Raw genomic sequence first — 16,293 nt, 5'->3', positions numbered from 1 at the left:
CCTGAGAAAGCAGCAGACCATGGAGGAAGGTTAAGATGAAGTGATGGCTTTAAGAGAGGGGTTAAAAAAAATCCTGGAGGAGAAGGACATCAGTGACTACTAGTCCTGATAGCTATGTGCTACTTCAGTAGCAGAGGTGGTAAGCTTGTGTACAGCAATTGCTGGGGAACATGGGTGGGAGGGTACTATTATACCTGTGTCCTGCTTTTGGGATCCTAGTCAACAACTGGTTGGCCTCTGTGTGAACAGAACGTTGGACTAGATGGACCCTTGGTCTTGATCTATCATGGCTCTTCTTATGTTCTTATATTTTTATGCTCTTATGACAGAGAGCCAGTGCGCTGTACTGGTTAAAGTCTTAGATCTTTGCCAGGAGATCAGAGTTCAAATCCCCACCCAGCTCCCACTGGGAGACCTTGGTCCAACAACTTACCCTCAGCCTAACCTACCAAACAGGGTTGTTCTGAGGATAAAGTCTTGAATCCATATCCATGTATGCCACCCTGAGCTCCCTGGAGGAAGGGTGAGATCCAAATGTGAAGAACAAGACAGAAGATTTGAAAAGACATTGCTCCAGAGGGAAAGGTGGGAGAGTGGAAAGAAAACAAGAAGAGAGAATGGTCAAAGGAAAAATGTGCTAGGCCAGGAGCTACAAATGTGAGGAAGGACACATTTCACATAGTGATCTAAAATATGATCAGAAAAAAAATCTCCTTGGCTTAAAGACTTCCATTGGTAGAGCAATGAGCCCAATGGGACCTTCAGAAGTGAGTGAAAGTGGATTGAAAATGAATAAATTTTGCTAACTAGCTATTAACGCTAAAATTGCAACTCTTTCCTGGTCCTTGACGGGGCAGGGGAGGGGTGAGGAGCATAGCCAGCCGTGAGATGACAGTGGTATGAAAAGACTCTTTCTCCCAGAAACTAAGCTATTTCTGCTGCTCCCTCAATTCTCCTGGGGTTTTCTCCTCTTCTTGAGGAAAGGCATAGGCCAAAACAATGCTTTAAACCTCTTCAGCCTTTTCTTCTGGCCAGAATAGTTGTGGGAGGGATATCTTTGGTGCTGGTTGCTTCTCATATACAGCCAGGTTCTGACTGGCTTCACTCTAGGTGGGGGGGGAAAACCATACCACGTTTTCCTTCCATTTTCAGCATCATTGTTCACCTCACACCCTCTGTACTTGTGACTTGAGCCTAGCAATTGGGGATCACTTTACAGAAAATGACAGGGATAGAAGTGCAGTAAATCCAGGTGCTGTTGCTTTTAACCAATTCTTATAGGTTTGTAATTCTCATATTGTCTGTAGATGGCTACTTAATTGGTGTTGGTCGAGCAGACTGCACTGGCCCTGTAGCTGAACTACCTCTTGTAAGTACTTGTTTTGCTACCTTCCTCCCTCTTCTTTTTATCAATGTATCCTAGAAGACACCTTAAACAATGGCTAATAAGTCTTCTTTGCCTTATTCACCGTGGTTAAAGCCAGGGTTTAAGGTATCTTCTGAACAGCGTCACAGTGTTTTCTTTGGTTTCTATCTGATTGTAGTCTGTTTTAATTTATTTTAATTTGTGGTTCACTGCTTTGGGTGAATAACAGCAACCAGAAGCATCCAATTCAAAATTTCTTCATTGTAGGTAAAGGCTCTTTTATTATTCCTCATTCAGCACAACTGAAGAGATAGAGTAGCAATTCATAACAATTTGTTTTAATGTTCATATTTTTATGTTTTTAATGTATTATACATCACCCAGAGAACTTTGGTTATTGGGCAGTTTAAAAGTACAACAAATAAATAAATAAAATTTAAACAGAAGTGAAAAATTGTATGTGGAAACCAATAATTAAAGATACTCTTTTGTGAGGAACAGAAAATAACTAATAAGAGGCAAACTGTCATTAATCTCCCAACCACGCTAAACAAGAAACAATGAAAGTGGGCAGAACCTGACAGGAAGAAGCTGCTAACTAATTCCATAGGGGACCTTTGCTAAATGTGACTTACTTGTAAATATATGGTATAGAAAGGTTTTGGAAATCCAGGTTCTGGATCACATGGAAGGACTCCATGGATTCAGGAGACTCTCTGTTTAGGCAGTTGCCCTTGTTGAGGAAATCAAGATGGGTGGTCTGTTTACCTATGCCCACAGGTATAAGAAAATAAATTGCTTTGGCCTTTTCATTATAAATTACACTGAATGTAATGTTAATTACACTGAAAGTGTAATGTTAATTACACTGAAAGATTCATGCTTTCAGTGTAATTAACATATATTAAGACTACAACCACTTTCACAGCTAACGGTCTTTGTTGAAATACATGTCACAGGACTGTGTCTCAACAAAAGCAGTAAGGAGTGTAATCCCTTCAAAGCAAGCTAACTGCAAACAGGAAACAGATGGAGGTCTGGTTGCTTAAATGATTGCAATACCCATCTATGTATTGTTTTCTTAGTCTTAGAACTATTTGCACTCTGTACATGCATAAATACCTTGTCTATCGTTGGTTACTGTATTGCAAAACTGCATTACGATTGGCGGGAAGGTTCTGCCATTGTGCCTAAGGGGAATTGACCCTATAAATATGTTAGCCTTTCCTGAAATTAGTGGGCAGTCCTTCAGATCCTCTAGGAGTTGCCACCTTGCAGCATTGCAGGCTGCTCATAATAAACCTTTTCTAAAGAGAGAGAAATTGTGTCTTGAGGGTCTTTGACCACCACTCAGCAAACCACGGGGACCCACCCTTTGGGGGTCCCTCCACCCCCTCTAGGTGTACAAGGTGATGGAAAGTGGAGTGTTTCCCTCCTCATACATTCATTCAACATGGGAGGAAGAATGCCTGAAAGTAGGGGTGTGCACGGACCCCCAATCCGCTTCTCTTCCAGATTCGCAACTTCCAGATCAGATCCGCTCCGCTCCGCTCCACTCCACCTATAGTCCGCTCCGCTTCGCTGCAAAGCTCCAGATCCGGATCGGAGCTCCGCTTTTTCCTCGATAGACTTGCATTGAAATCCAAAAAAGCCTACAACTTTTTTCTGTTAATGTTAGAAACCTCAAACTCAGCACCATGATAGCTTATCCATGTATACATATGCATGCCAAGCCTCAAGCAAATCCAAGCATCCTCTGATTTTCAGGGAATTTTTGAAAATTGGACACCCTATTTTCAAACATGGGATTTACTCCGACATTTTGACAGATAAAAACTTTGAAGCAGGCACCTTCATAGATGGCATCTAGATCCACATTCATGGCAAGTTTCAAACAAATCCCATCATCCCCTGATTTTTGGCGGGGAGGTTAACCATTAAAGCATCATCCCTAACCCCAATTCACACCCCTTTCGATATCTCCATCAATTTTCATGTTAGAAATGTCAAATTAGGCACCATGACACCTGATGCATGTATACACATGCATGCCAAGCCTCAAGCAAATCCAAGTCTCCCCTGCATTTGGGAGGATTTTTGAAAATCGGACACCCCATTTTCAGACATGGGATTTACTCTGATATTTTGACAGATAAAAACTTGGAAGCAGGCACCCTCACAGATGCCATCTAGATCCACATTCACGGCAAGTTTCAAGCAAATCCCATCATCCCCTGTTTTTGGTGGGGGCGTAACCTTTTAACTCACCCCAATTCAAGTCCCATGCTAGAACTCCGTCAATTTTCAAGTTAGAAATGTCAAATTAGGAACCATGACACCTGATGCATGTATACACATGTATGCCAAGCCTCAAGCAAATCCAAGCCTCCCCTGATTTTGGGGGGATTTTTGAAAATCGGACACCCCAGTATCTCAGGGATTTTTAAAGCTGCAGACAGCTCAATGGGCTTTATTCGTGGCCATTTCAAAGGAAATCCCAACGTTTTTTGAAAATCAGACACCCAGGGATTGGGGTGTCTCAGGGATCTCAGGGATTTAAAGCTGCAGATGGCCATTTCAATGGAAATCCCAACATGCCATGAATTGGGGAGTAGATAAACCTAAATATTAATCTTCTTCCACACTTGAAAAATGTATTTGGAACTTCAAAAAGTCTAAGTGAGCACAGGAAGGACTTATCCCCTGAGTCAAAGCAAGACACACACAAACCATCCCTGCAAGGCTGGCACAGAGGAGAACAGGCAGCACTGGGAGCAAGCATGCCAGGGGCTTGTGGGCACGAACCACAAAGCCCATCATGTAGTACAGCTCCCAGGCACCAGGCGGGCAGAGAGGCAGGCAGAGATGCCATAGATCTATGGGGAAGTCAGTCCCAGCAGATGCCCCACCACAACAGCACCCAGGCGGAGGAGGGAAGGCAGGCATGGAGCAGACATTTCTGGGGGCACAAGAAAGTGAGCCAAGGATGGTTTCAAAGCAAGTAATGCAAACCAACCCTGTGAGGCGGGAGCAGCACAGAGAGATGCCTTTTCTTTTGCATCCCATAACTAGGAGGCTAGGAGGATATGAGTAAAGCTTTGTGATCCTTGCTTCAGAGTTGATTGACTGCATTGTGATCACAGCCATTATTAAACAACAACAAAATAATAACATTAATAATAGCAGTACTAATTAATATTAATAGCAATAATAATAACAACAACAACAATAAGGAGTTGAACCACAATGAAAGCCTGCCTGACTTCACTGAAGAGGAAAAGCCAGGAGAGCTTGGGCTATGGGGTGTATAAATATAAAACGTAATAAATAAATAAATAAATAAATAAATAAATAAATAAATAAAGGAGGGGTGGAATTAAAAGCAGCGGTGTTGCTGAATAAACAAAAAGAATTTTTTTAAAAAAGACTGTCTGTCTTTTACCAGTAAGAGGAAAGTGGACGTGCCCAGGGGGAGGGGGAATTATGCCAATTTGACTGGCCCTAAGTAAGTACCAGCCTTTAAGAACTACCTGACACTTCAACTCATGACAGGCATAGCTCTACACTGATTAATCTTTGGAGGGTTCGGATGACCTTCCAACTAGACAGAACAGTGTGTGTGCACTGGGCAAGTCCACATGCCCTAGGGGACCTAATCCCCTTGCACCACATCTATTCAGTTATTCACCAAGGTTAGGGTGGGTAGCAGTGCTGTGTTTCCTATCTGTTATTTATTTGCTTAGTATATGATTTCAGGTTGTGTTTGTGCATTTGGTGGGGCTACTGTTTAAAAAAACACTGGGAAAAGTCCGTTCAGAGACTAAGAAAGAGAAGTTTCCCAGTATCCGAAGTTATCCCATTTTGCTTATCTCCCCCCTCCAACTTTGGGATTGGAGGATGCTTCATCAGGTGATCATGACTGGGAGTTGAATCTGCCTCTCAGCATTTCAAAAAGGTACCTCTCCCACTTTTTCCCCCACCCACAACTCTCTAAGCACACCAAGTTTCAAATAGATAGCTTGAAAAACAAAAAAGTTATCCACTAATCTTTTCAGCAATGCAATCCTATGGGCGAAAAAATCCAAAATGGTGGGCGGAGCGCTCCGCTTATGGTCACTTCTCTTCACCATGCTTCTCCAGCCCCCCGATCTGCTTCCCCCCCGCCTGTAGGGGAGGCGGATCACCCCAGTTCGCTGTTGCTTCTCCGATTCTAAGCGAAGCAGATCACACCCCTACTGAAAAGGTCTACTGTGTCTACTTCATCTATCAGATGCTGGGGAATTTGACAATATGGCTGCTACTCTATGCACACTTACCTGGGAGTAAGCCTCATGAAATAGGGATGCCTGAGGAACTCAGTCTGGTCCAAATTCCCATATCTAAAGAGCTGGTACACATCTCTCGGTCTAATGTGTGAATCAGAACTTCGCTAGCTGCTCAATTTTGGACCTCTCCCAATGTTGCATAGATGCGTAGTTCAAGAGAACATGTCCATTTAAATATCAGTCTGAGAGATAAACTCATATTGAAGTACGATTTTAAGAGCAACTTTTGAAAAGTAAACAAATGAGGAAACTGAACAGAACAGAATTATGAGGAACAACATGTGCATGGATTATGTATTACAATCACAGACCAATAAGAAAAGAAAGACATGTGCAAGTAACATGGACTAGAAATGAACAGGTTGACCTGACCCTACCCTGAACACCTCTGTGTAAACATGTGTCAAACTGCACTGCATGTGTGCTTAATGAAATGCCGTCTTCCACTGTAGATGGGCTATGCAAGTCATGACCAGAATGGGGCTGGCATTCTCTCTCGACTATACTGTAGAGCATTCATCACTGCAGAGCCCGACAATGACACCAAACGAGTCGTGTTTATTTCTGCTGAGATAGGAATGATATCTCAAAGGGTTAGGCTTGAGGTAAGTGGGGGCAGGAGAGGGTGAGGAAATATCTTTCTTTTCTTTTCCTTTTTTGATTTTATATTTAATCCAAAAAACAACTGGACTCCCAGAGCTATCATTCCTTATATATGGGTTTAAATATCTGGAATATGGTTAAAACAATATAATTGAACATTATTTCTGTCTATTTTGTCTATCACAACAAAAGCTGTGGAACTTCTCTACACTTAAAAAAAAAAAGAAGCCACTGCTTTCTGCTTCCATTTTCATTCTGGGATTCCAAATGGCTTAGTTCCACAGACCTCAGATGGCATTGTGCTATAATTCCACCCACTGACTTTAAGCCCTTTAACTGAAAGGGACTGTAAAAATGATAAAACTTGAACTAACGAACATTTGAAAGGGTCAAATTTCATTTCTGTTGCAAACCTGCTGAAAGCGTCCCATTTTCTTTTATAAGATATTCTAGTGGATGGTTTGCAAGCCGCCTCTAATATCTTTCTTATGGGTGATGGGATAGTATCTGCATTTAAAGTGTTATACGGCATGCAGTCATTCTCAGCATCCCTACATCTGGGTGCTGGACTTTGCCATTCTCTTGAGTTAAGAGATCTGGAAGTAATGGCAACTTCTTGTAGAACCGATGGGAGATCCGTAGGAGTGGGGCAAACCAAGTTTGCCTTGGCCACCACGGGGTTAGAAGAATACAATTCGACTTGTCCCGTTCTATTTTGGCTATCACCTTGGTCAGTAACGGGAATGGAGGGAAAATGTATATTAGGTCATTTGACCACGTTAGAAGGAAAGCGTCCCCTCGAGAACCTTGTCCCTTCCCTGCTCTGCTGCAATAGTTGTTGCATATTCTGTTCTGCCTTGTCGCAAATAGATCCATTATGGGAAAACCCCATTGATTGAAAAGATTGGTTATTATCCTGTTGTTTATCTCCCACTCGTGAGATGCTGTGGATAATCGACTCAACCTGTCTGCCAATTTGTTCTGTATTCCCTGAAGGTAGACTGCAACTATCTTTATATTGCGGTTGACACACCACATCAATATTTCTAGCGTTAAATAGAGAAGAGGGAGTGATCTCGTCCCTCCTTGTTTGTTCAAATACGCTACGACAGTAGTATTGTCTGAGGCTATTTGTATAATGCGGCCTTTTAGTTGTTGCTCGAAAGCTTTGAGTGCCTTTTGAACCGCTTTGAGTTCTAAAATATTGATATGATCCTTCCCTTCGATACGGTTCCATAGTCCATGTGCTTTGAGGTTTCCGCAATGAGCACCCCATCCCGAAAGGGATGCATCTGTCGTCACGATCTTGGTAGGAGCTGGGCAGCTGAAAGGCATGCCCTTGTTTAGATTTGCTATGTCCATCCACCAAACTAGGGAGTCTTTCACATGCGTAGGCAACTTCATCCTTGTCCTCTTTGGATCGAGGGCAATATCGAAGTTCCGAATGAACCATGCCTGCAATATGCGCATTCTGAGTCAAGCTTGATCGACTACTGAAGTAGTCGCTGCCATGAGACCTAATAAGCGCTGGACTTGGAAGGCAGAAATGCTCTTTTGATGCTGCATATGTGTTGCTGCCTGTATAAGTACTTGGCAACGATTGTTTGGAAGGAATGCTCGCACCTTCACAGAATCTAATCTTGCTCCTATAAATTCTATTTGCTGTGTTGGGTACAACTTGGATTTCTTTTCGTTGAGATATAGTCCTAACCTCTTTAGAAGGAAGCAGGTTATCTCCAAAGATCTCCTGAGCTCGTCCTCTGTAGGAGACACTATCAGCCAGTCGTCTAAATAGGGGTAGATTTCTACTCCTTGTAGGCGTAAAAAGGCACACACTACCACTACACATTTCGTGAATACCCTTGGTGCTGCGGCGAGACCGAAAGGTAGAACCCGGAATTGATATGCTTTTTGACCTATGACAAATCGGAGATATTGACGATGATGCTTGGCAATGGCTATATGAAAGTAAGCGTCCCGGAGATCTATGGAAGCAAACCAACTTCCTTCGGGGATGAGGGGCATGATCATGTTTAATGACACCATCCTGAATTTTCTTGGAGTGATATAGCTGTTTAGATCTCTGAGATCCAAAATCGGTCTCAACCCCCCGTCCCTCTTCGGTACCGTGAAATACCCTAAACCTTCTCCTCATCTCTCATTCTCTCTTACTGTCAATGATGTTACGCTTACTCCGGTCAAGGAAGCTCGTAGCCTTGGCTTTATATTCGACTCCTCGCTCTCCTTTATTCCTCATATTGAGGCAGTAGCTAAATCTTGTCGATTTTTCCTGTATAATATTGCCAGGATTCGATCATTTTTGTCTGTCTCTTCTGCCAAGACGCTTGTTCATGCACTGGTTATTTCACGGTTGGACTACTGCAACCTTCTTCTCTCTGGCCTTCCTTCTTCTCACATCAGTCCGTTGGTTTCTGTTCACCACTCTGCCGCAAAGATCATCTTCTTGGCTCGCCGCTCCGACCATGTTACTCCGCTTCTGAAATCTCTTCATTGGCTTCCAATTCACTTCAGAATCCAATATAAACTTCTCCTGTTTACCTTCAAAGCTTTTCACGGTCTAGCTCCTTCCTATCTCTCCTCTCTCATCTCACACTATTGCCCCGCTCGTGCTCTTCGCTCCTCTGATGCCATGTTTCTCGCCTGCCCAAGGGCCTCTACTTCCCTTGCTCGGCTTCGTCCATTTTCGTCTGCTGCCCCTTACGCCTGGAACGCTCTTCCAGAACATTTGAGAACTACAAGTTCAACCACAGCTTTTAAAGCTCAACTAAAAACTTTTCTTTTTCCTAAAGCTTTTAAAACTTGATGTTGTGCAGACTTCTACTGTTACTTTCTACTATTAGTTTTCCCTACCCAGTGCCGGCTTACCCTACCCTGTACCTGTTTGCATTCTCTTCCCCTCCTTATTGTTTTACTATGATTTTATTAGATTGTAAGCCTATGCGGCAGGGTCTTGCTATTTACTGTTTTACTCTGTACAGCACCATGTACACTGATGGTGCTATATAAATAAATAATAATAATAATAATAATAAGAACCCGTTTTGAAGATGTATTGGAGCTACTGGCTCTATAGCTCTCTTTTGCAAAAGTACGTCGATCTCCTGAAGTAGCACTGGAGAAGGGAAAGTAAATTTCACGGTACCGACAGGAGGGAGGGTATCGAATTCGATTCTGTACCCGTCTTTGATAATGGATAGGACCCAATTGTCCGTTGTAATTTGTGTCCATAGATGGAGGAAATGTGACAGTCTGTCACCGAACAAAATTATTTTGTTCGGGATGGAACTTTGTAATTGTGGAGAGTCAAAGACGCCGTCTTGCTCCCCCATCATCCCTTTTGCCAGCCCCTCTGAATTTAGAAGGTTGGTATTGCTTTCGATAGGTCTGCTTTTGCTTATTAATTCCTGCAAACTGTTGATGCGTTTGATTAAATGCTGGCTGGTTACGGTACCAACGTCGTTGTCTTTGTTGATAATTTTGTTGCTGCTGTTGTTGGGGAAAACCCATACGCTGTGCAGTAATCCTAGCTTTTTGTATGGAATCAAGGGATTCATCTGTTTTTGCATTAAAAAGGCCCTGCCCATCGAAAGGTAAATCCTCAATCCTTATTCTCGTTTCTTGAGGCAGACCTGCTGACCGTAACCATGCATGTCGACGGAGTGCGATAGATGCTGCTAATACTTTTGAATCACAGTCCACTTGGTGTCGACTCGTATGTATCTGCTGTCTAGAAAGTTTTAAAGCTTCCGCCTGGAAGACCTTCGCCAGGTGCCTTTTATCCTCTGGAAGATGGTCAAATAATTTCCCTACTTTATCCCATAGGAGGAGTTGATAACCGGACATTGCCGCTTGATAATTTCCTACTTTTATTCCCAAAGACGCGGAAGAATAAATGCGCCTTCCCAAAAGGTCTAAACGGCGTCCTTCCTTGTCTACAGGAGAGGCATGCTGACGTCTCGATTTTCCTAATGCTGCCTCCACAACTACCGAATTGGGTGCGGGGTGCTAAAAAAGAAATTCAGCTTCATCCTGTTGCACTCTATTGTCCGGGAAAGCTGCCAAATGGCTTGACAAAGACAAATGAGCACAGTTGGTATCTTAGCAACAAGGAGTTTATTGCAGTTACAGACTTGGGAGGAAAGGGCAGGAAAAAGGGCTTGAAAGCAAAAGCCAAAAGAAGACGTCGTCAGACAAGGTGCAGGCTTACAGAGAGGTCAATGTCTGGTCCGAGGTCCAAAGGAGCGTGGCAAAGCGGAGGTACCGTGATTCAGTCCAAAGTCAAGCACAGCCGACAGTCAGCAAGGTCCAGAGATGCAGTCCAAAGGTCACAGGAGTAGGCACGGGCAAAACGTCGTCAAAGGCAGTCCAAGGTCACAATAGGATTCCAGAAGTCGTCAGGCGTGGTCACAGGGTCCGGGAGTCAAGGCTGGGTTCAGGAACTCGGTATCTGGAGCAAGGTGCGTGGTCAAGAGGTCTGAGAGCCAAAGCTTCCGCCGAAGAACTCAGATAATCTCTGACAATTTGGCAGGGCTCCCGGCTGCTCTTTTATCCTCAGTCAGAGTGCTGAGTCAGCGTTCCGCAGCTGATCTCTGATTGCCTGGCGTTTCTGTTGGAGACGGCTAGACCTGCGTCGGGTGGCCTTCTCCGCCCGTAACTGGCTGAAACCGGGCTTGTCCGTCTCCTCCTCAGATCCCTGCGGCTCTTCCAGAGTCTTTGCCGGCATCAGGCCCTCAGAGCTGGCAGAGGTTCCTGCTGGCCTTGGCTCCTCTCCCTGAGGCTCTGCCACAGCCTCTGCCAGTCCATTCTCCTCTCCTGAGCCAGGCCCCCCTGCACTGGGTCCAGCCTCTGCCAACTCCCCCTCATCTCCCGACTCCGGTTCCATGCAGGGCATGACATCTATATAGTCCTTCTAACTTTTTAGATGTCGGAGGCATGGAAGACGGGCTTTTCCAGGACTGCTTAATAACTGACAATAGTGCTGGAAGTAAAGGAATAGCCACTGGACGATAAGAATCCGTCGATATTGCATCAAAGACCGGGTCCTGTATATCAGGAGCTGACTGCTGTGTTGATAAACCTAGTGATTGTGCCATGCGAAGGATTTGATCATTGAACTGACCTAAATCTTCTGGTGGGGAGACTATGTCATTTGATGTTACAACTGGCTCTGGGGATGAGATAGAAGGCTGATACGAAGAGTGTGAGGTAGAGTCTGAAAAATAAGCCTCAGACATAGGAGATTCTACTGGGTGATTATGCACATTGATGTCAATAGGTTGAATCAACTGTGTAGCGTCTTCTATTCGTGGCATCGCTGTTGGTATTGGCTGCTGCAACTGTTGTAATGTCACAGATTGTGATCTCCTATCTCTTTCCCTTGTCAATGGCCGAGTAATTGTATGGGACGGGCCGTCCTGCAAACCGGAAGCCGTAGCTCTAGGCTGTTCCTCATATACTGGGGATCTTGGCACCGTAGCCGATCTAGTCTGGCCTCTATTATCATGGTGATAATAGTCCTGCCTTTGATTGTCTCTGTGAGAATAGTGTCCATCCCACTCACAACAATGGTATGGAGATAAAGGACGGCGGTATTCAGAATATCTCCCCCAGGCATGCGGGGAACGTGACCTTTCCCTGTACCGATAATAGTGTGACTCATAACCTCTACCCGTCGATATCGAGCACATCGACTCTGGGGAGCGTCTCATTCTTTGTCGGTACCCCTCTCGATGTGGAAAACTCAATGGTGCAGGAGGCTGGAATGGAGACGGCTCTCTTATTTCACCTTCCGACAAAGACAAGGTTTGTGGTTCTACTCTGCTAGTCAAAGATCTAATAGGGGATGTCAGTAATGCAGAGATATGATCTCTATGCTGATCTATCTGTTGCGGTTGAGGCATCATAGACTCGGTATCGATGGGTGTTGGTACAGAAATTCCCACATTGACCAATGTAATTGACGGACCTTGTATAGATCTAGGATGCCCGGACCCCCTTTCAGAGGGTATCGTGTCCACAGGAGTATTTCCTGACTTTTTTGACACTTTTAACTTTTTCTTTTTGGGCTCATTTCTAGATGTCTTTTTTGCTTTCTTTGCAGTCTTTTTTGCTACTGCAGAGGGAAAAGAGCGCCCTGGTGTGAGTGGTAATTCTGGGGGATTTATAATCTGCGGAAGAGAATGTTCTCCGCCTAACCCCATTACAGATCCAGTAGTCGAAAGGTCAGTATTCATATTAGATTCTTTGATTCCCACCGCTTCTAAGGCTTTTTGCCACAGAATAGCCTTTAATCTGTCCGAGCGGTGTCTTCTTGTTTGCCTTGAAAAAGCCTGACAATGTGAACAGGTCTGAACAATGTGACCCTCTCCCAGGCAGAGCAAACAAAAGCTGTGGCCGTCAGATGGCGGCAATTTACTACCACAGCGGGAACATTTTCTAAATGGTGCCCTGAGGGCCATACGCCCTGACGGGCGATCGGAGATCGTGTTAGAGATATAAACAAACAAACGCAAACCACAAAGATAGAATAACAATCAAAAGAAAACACACTTAGAAGAAAGAATAAAATTTGAAGAACAAATACTAGAAGAAACGCCTCCGAACTCAATAGTTTTCACTATAGCTTCCCTAACGATGCAAGCACAATGGCGGTCGAAAGACACTGAGGGGAAGGCGGGAACCGTTGAACTTGCATAGTTGACGGTGGGGGAGGGGTCCCGCCTAAAACGCCTCTAGCTATGGAAGTTTCCCGAAGATGCTCTGCGCAGGCGCAGAGCCCATGTGTGTGTGTGTGAATGCACAGATGACCACTCGAAGAACTACGGTTACAGGTAAGCAACCTGTCTTTCCACAGACCTCAGGGTTGTCTATACATTGCCTTTGCCCCAGGGCAGCTCTGAATCCATGCTGTGTCAGTTATATGATGCAGCTGCCAATTCAGAGCACCCCAGGGCATAGAGCCAAAGATCTCCAGCTGAAAAGTTGGGGACATACCCCAACTTTTTCTGCCCGAGTGAGGTCAGTGCAGCTGTTCTAACATCTGTCCTTACTCCGGGGCTGTGCTGGGGGCATTCCTGGGTGGAAAGTGACCTCCCATTGGTCGGCAGAAGCTATGGGAGGGAGTGGGCCTGATAAGCCTAATGACCACCAGAAAGCCAGTGCTGCTTCCCCCAGTGGGGATTATTTGCCTCCACCCCACAGTAGTGATACCGTGGGCTTTGGCGGCGAAGCATTGCCAACTTGGCACCGTGAATGCAGCCCCCACATGGTTAGATTGAATACTTCCTAACTCTGCATCCTCCATGCAATTTAATAAAATAGTTCCATCTAGTGGTGGAATTATAGCTCAATGCCATCTGTACACAAGGTGATTTTGCAGATTTTTTTTTTAAAGGTATCTCTGTGGGTTTTTTTGTTTTTTTTCTGACAGTGGGATAATGGGAGGTTAATGCAGGAGATGTCCTGGCTGTTCACGACATCATGTAATTGACCCACAAACTTCTGTGAATGTCCAGTCATGAGCATGCTAGAAATCACTTGTTAAGAAGCCCTTAGATATTGCATAGGAATATCCTACAGATCTGGAGGGCAGCACTTGAGTCTCACAGATCAAAGCCTATGCCATTGGAACTGTGTTTTAAGGTTCCATAGCATCTTTTATATCTACACCTCTTGCTCTGCTCTAGTGAATATACATTCAAAAAAATGGCCTACCCTCTTGCTGTTCTAGTGGAGAGATTTTATATAAGGATCGAATGTATCAATCATACCATTTTAAGAATGTCGGAAGGCATCATAATTGCAACAGTCTTCTCCTTAGGTGATAAAACAGCTGAAAAGTAGATATGGCGATCTCTACAGGCCCGACAATGTTATTCTAAGTGGAACACATACCCATTCTGGACCTGGAGGCTATTTTCAAAACACAATCTTTCTCATCACAGGCAAGGGGCTCATTAGGCCCTCTCTTAATGCCATTGTTAATGGGATCCTAGAGGTAAGAATAAGACCAGTCTATGACTTTCAATGTCTTACTGACGTTAATTGCAGCATGCGGTGGGAACCCTGTATGATGGTGGCGCTATCGAAAAGTTTATCATGAATGTGTGGGTGTGTTTTTAGATTTTATTACATGTTTGTGTGATCCCTTAATTTTTTTTAGACTTCCAATGGCTAAATAGAAACAATAATCAAAGCAGTGCACATTCTTTCAGAAGGAATGCCATAGTGCTGATTTAAAATGGTATGTTTAAGAAATGCACATGCTGCTTCTAATTTGGTTTTCATTTTATTATATTTAAAATAGATATATAAAATAAATAAATAATGAAAGGTGCTGTATCGACAAATAAGGCTGCTGTCCTATTCACACTTTCTTGGATTTGTAAGTAAGTGCTACTGAACTCAGTGAGATATACTTCCATATAAATGTGCATAGGATTCAATGTAAATATCCTCACTCCAATTCAGTGAAGGACGAGCAGGCTTATGTTTGTCTATTATTTCATGCTTTGGGAATTGATAGCATAAATTGGATGTGGGTTCCCATTTGCACTGGTGGTAGGATGCAGTCTATCTGTACGGACTGGCCCTGCTCAGACAACACACTAAACCACGATGGTTAAGCATTTTGAGCTAACCATGATGGCTTAGCATGTCATGTGAACAGCATTTTTCCTAACCATGGTGGCTACACATAGGCATGTGCAAGGGGTGTGCCCAGGCACACCCTACTGTCTCAAGCAATAAGTGCCGAATTGAGGGGACCATTGAGTAGGGATCCAGAAGGGGATCCAGACACAGTGGGAACAGTCCTCCAGCTAACCTCCAGCTGTTCCGCTGCTGTGCCAAAGAACCACTGCATCCTAGAGAGACCATTGCTCCCAGCAGGAGAAGTGAAAAGGAATCGCTCTGCTGGGAGCCTCTCTGCCAGGAGCCACATTTCAAAGAGGTCAGGAGGAAGGGGCCCAAAGGCTAATATTGCTCATAAGCCCCTCTGCTGGCCAGTGTCACTACAAAGCCCCATCAATGCTGACGCTTGAGGAGTGTCTCCTCATTCCCCCCACCCTTACCTGCAACAGCCTTCCCATGGTCAGGCAAGTCGAACACAGAGTAGGGCATCAGTGTCTACAGTGCTTAATAAATGAATAAAAATAATGTCCTTTATGATTGAGTATTCAATAAATGCTCACCTTAAAAAAAAATCCCTGGGTGCACACCCTAATGAAATGTGGCTACATAACCATGTTTTAATCATGCTCACTAACCACTTGCTGAGGAAAGGTCAGAGGCACTAACCATAGTTTAGCATGTTGTGCTTGTTGATGTGAATGTGTACTCCAATGTGCATCGCCATCCATGTCCATTACTTCATGCAAGTACCAGAAGAGTAGCCATGTTGCAGCAAAAAAAAATCAAAACACGTTAAAGACTAACAATATGATCCTATGTATCAATACTGGAGTCAGTTCTATTGAATTCATTTGGATAAAGTGGAGTTCAGTCCATGAAATCTTAGGTCATCATAAACCTGTTAATCTTTGAAGTGCCACAAAATGCTTTGTTGTTGTTCTTTTCACGTTAGCAGTCTTACGTGAACACCTTGTTTTTGGATTCCTAAATTGTACATTCCTAGAGCTGGATCAAAGGCCAATTATCTCTATATATCACTGTCTTTACTCATATTTTCTACTTTTTAGAGCATTGAGATGGCTCATCACAATATGAAAAAAGGCCGAATTTTTATCAACAAAGGGTTGTTAGAGAATAGTCAAATCAACAGAAGCCCCTTTTCTTACCTTCGTAATCCAGCATCTGAAAGACTCAGGTAAAGATGGGGAAAGTTATAATTCAATTGAATTTAGATTTTTATGAATACACCTGTAACGTTAAGTAGTAAGAAATGGTTAATTGATTAATTGATTGCCTCATGAAAGGAAGATGAATTGAACTTTTTCAACCAGAAAGCAAAGATCCACA

At 43.8% G+C, this 16,293-nt stretch overlaps 1 protein-coding gene across 1 annotated transcript in view; it reads left to right on the top strand.

Moving 5' to 3' along the window:
- ASAH2 (N-acylsphingosine amidohydrolase 2) overlaps window positions 1-16,293 on the top strand; it is a 65,726-nt gene that overhangs the window by 7,410 nt on the left and 42,023 nt on the right. Inside the window, exons 3-6 of the mRNA XM_063132914.1 lie at window positions 1,308-1,369; window positions 6,144-6,296; window positions 14,135-14,311; window positions 16,014-16,141. Of these exons, the coding sequence (XP_062988984.1) occupies window positions 1,308-1,369; window positions 6,144-6,296; window positions 14,135-14,311; window positions 16,014-16,141 (520 nt within the window). The remainder of the gene's footprint in view (window positions 1-1,307; window positions 1,370-6,143; window positions 6,297-14,134; window positions 14,312-16,013; window positions 16,142-16,293) is intronic.

This window comes from Elgaria multicarinata, chromosome 8 (genome assembly GCF_023053635.1).
Source record: "Elgaria multicarinata webbii isolate HBS135686 ecotype San Diego chromosome 8, rElgMul1.1.pri, whole genome shotgun sequence".
NCBI classification, from domain to species: domain Eukaryota; kingdom Metazoa; phylum Chordata; class Lepidosauria; order Squamata; family Anguidae; genus Elgaria; species Elgaria multicarinata.
Note: the sequence above shows the minus strand (reverse complement) of the source record. Positions and strands in the feature narration are given on the sequence as shown.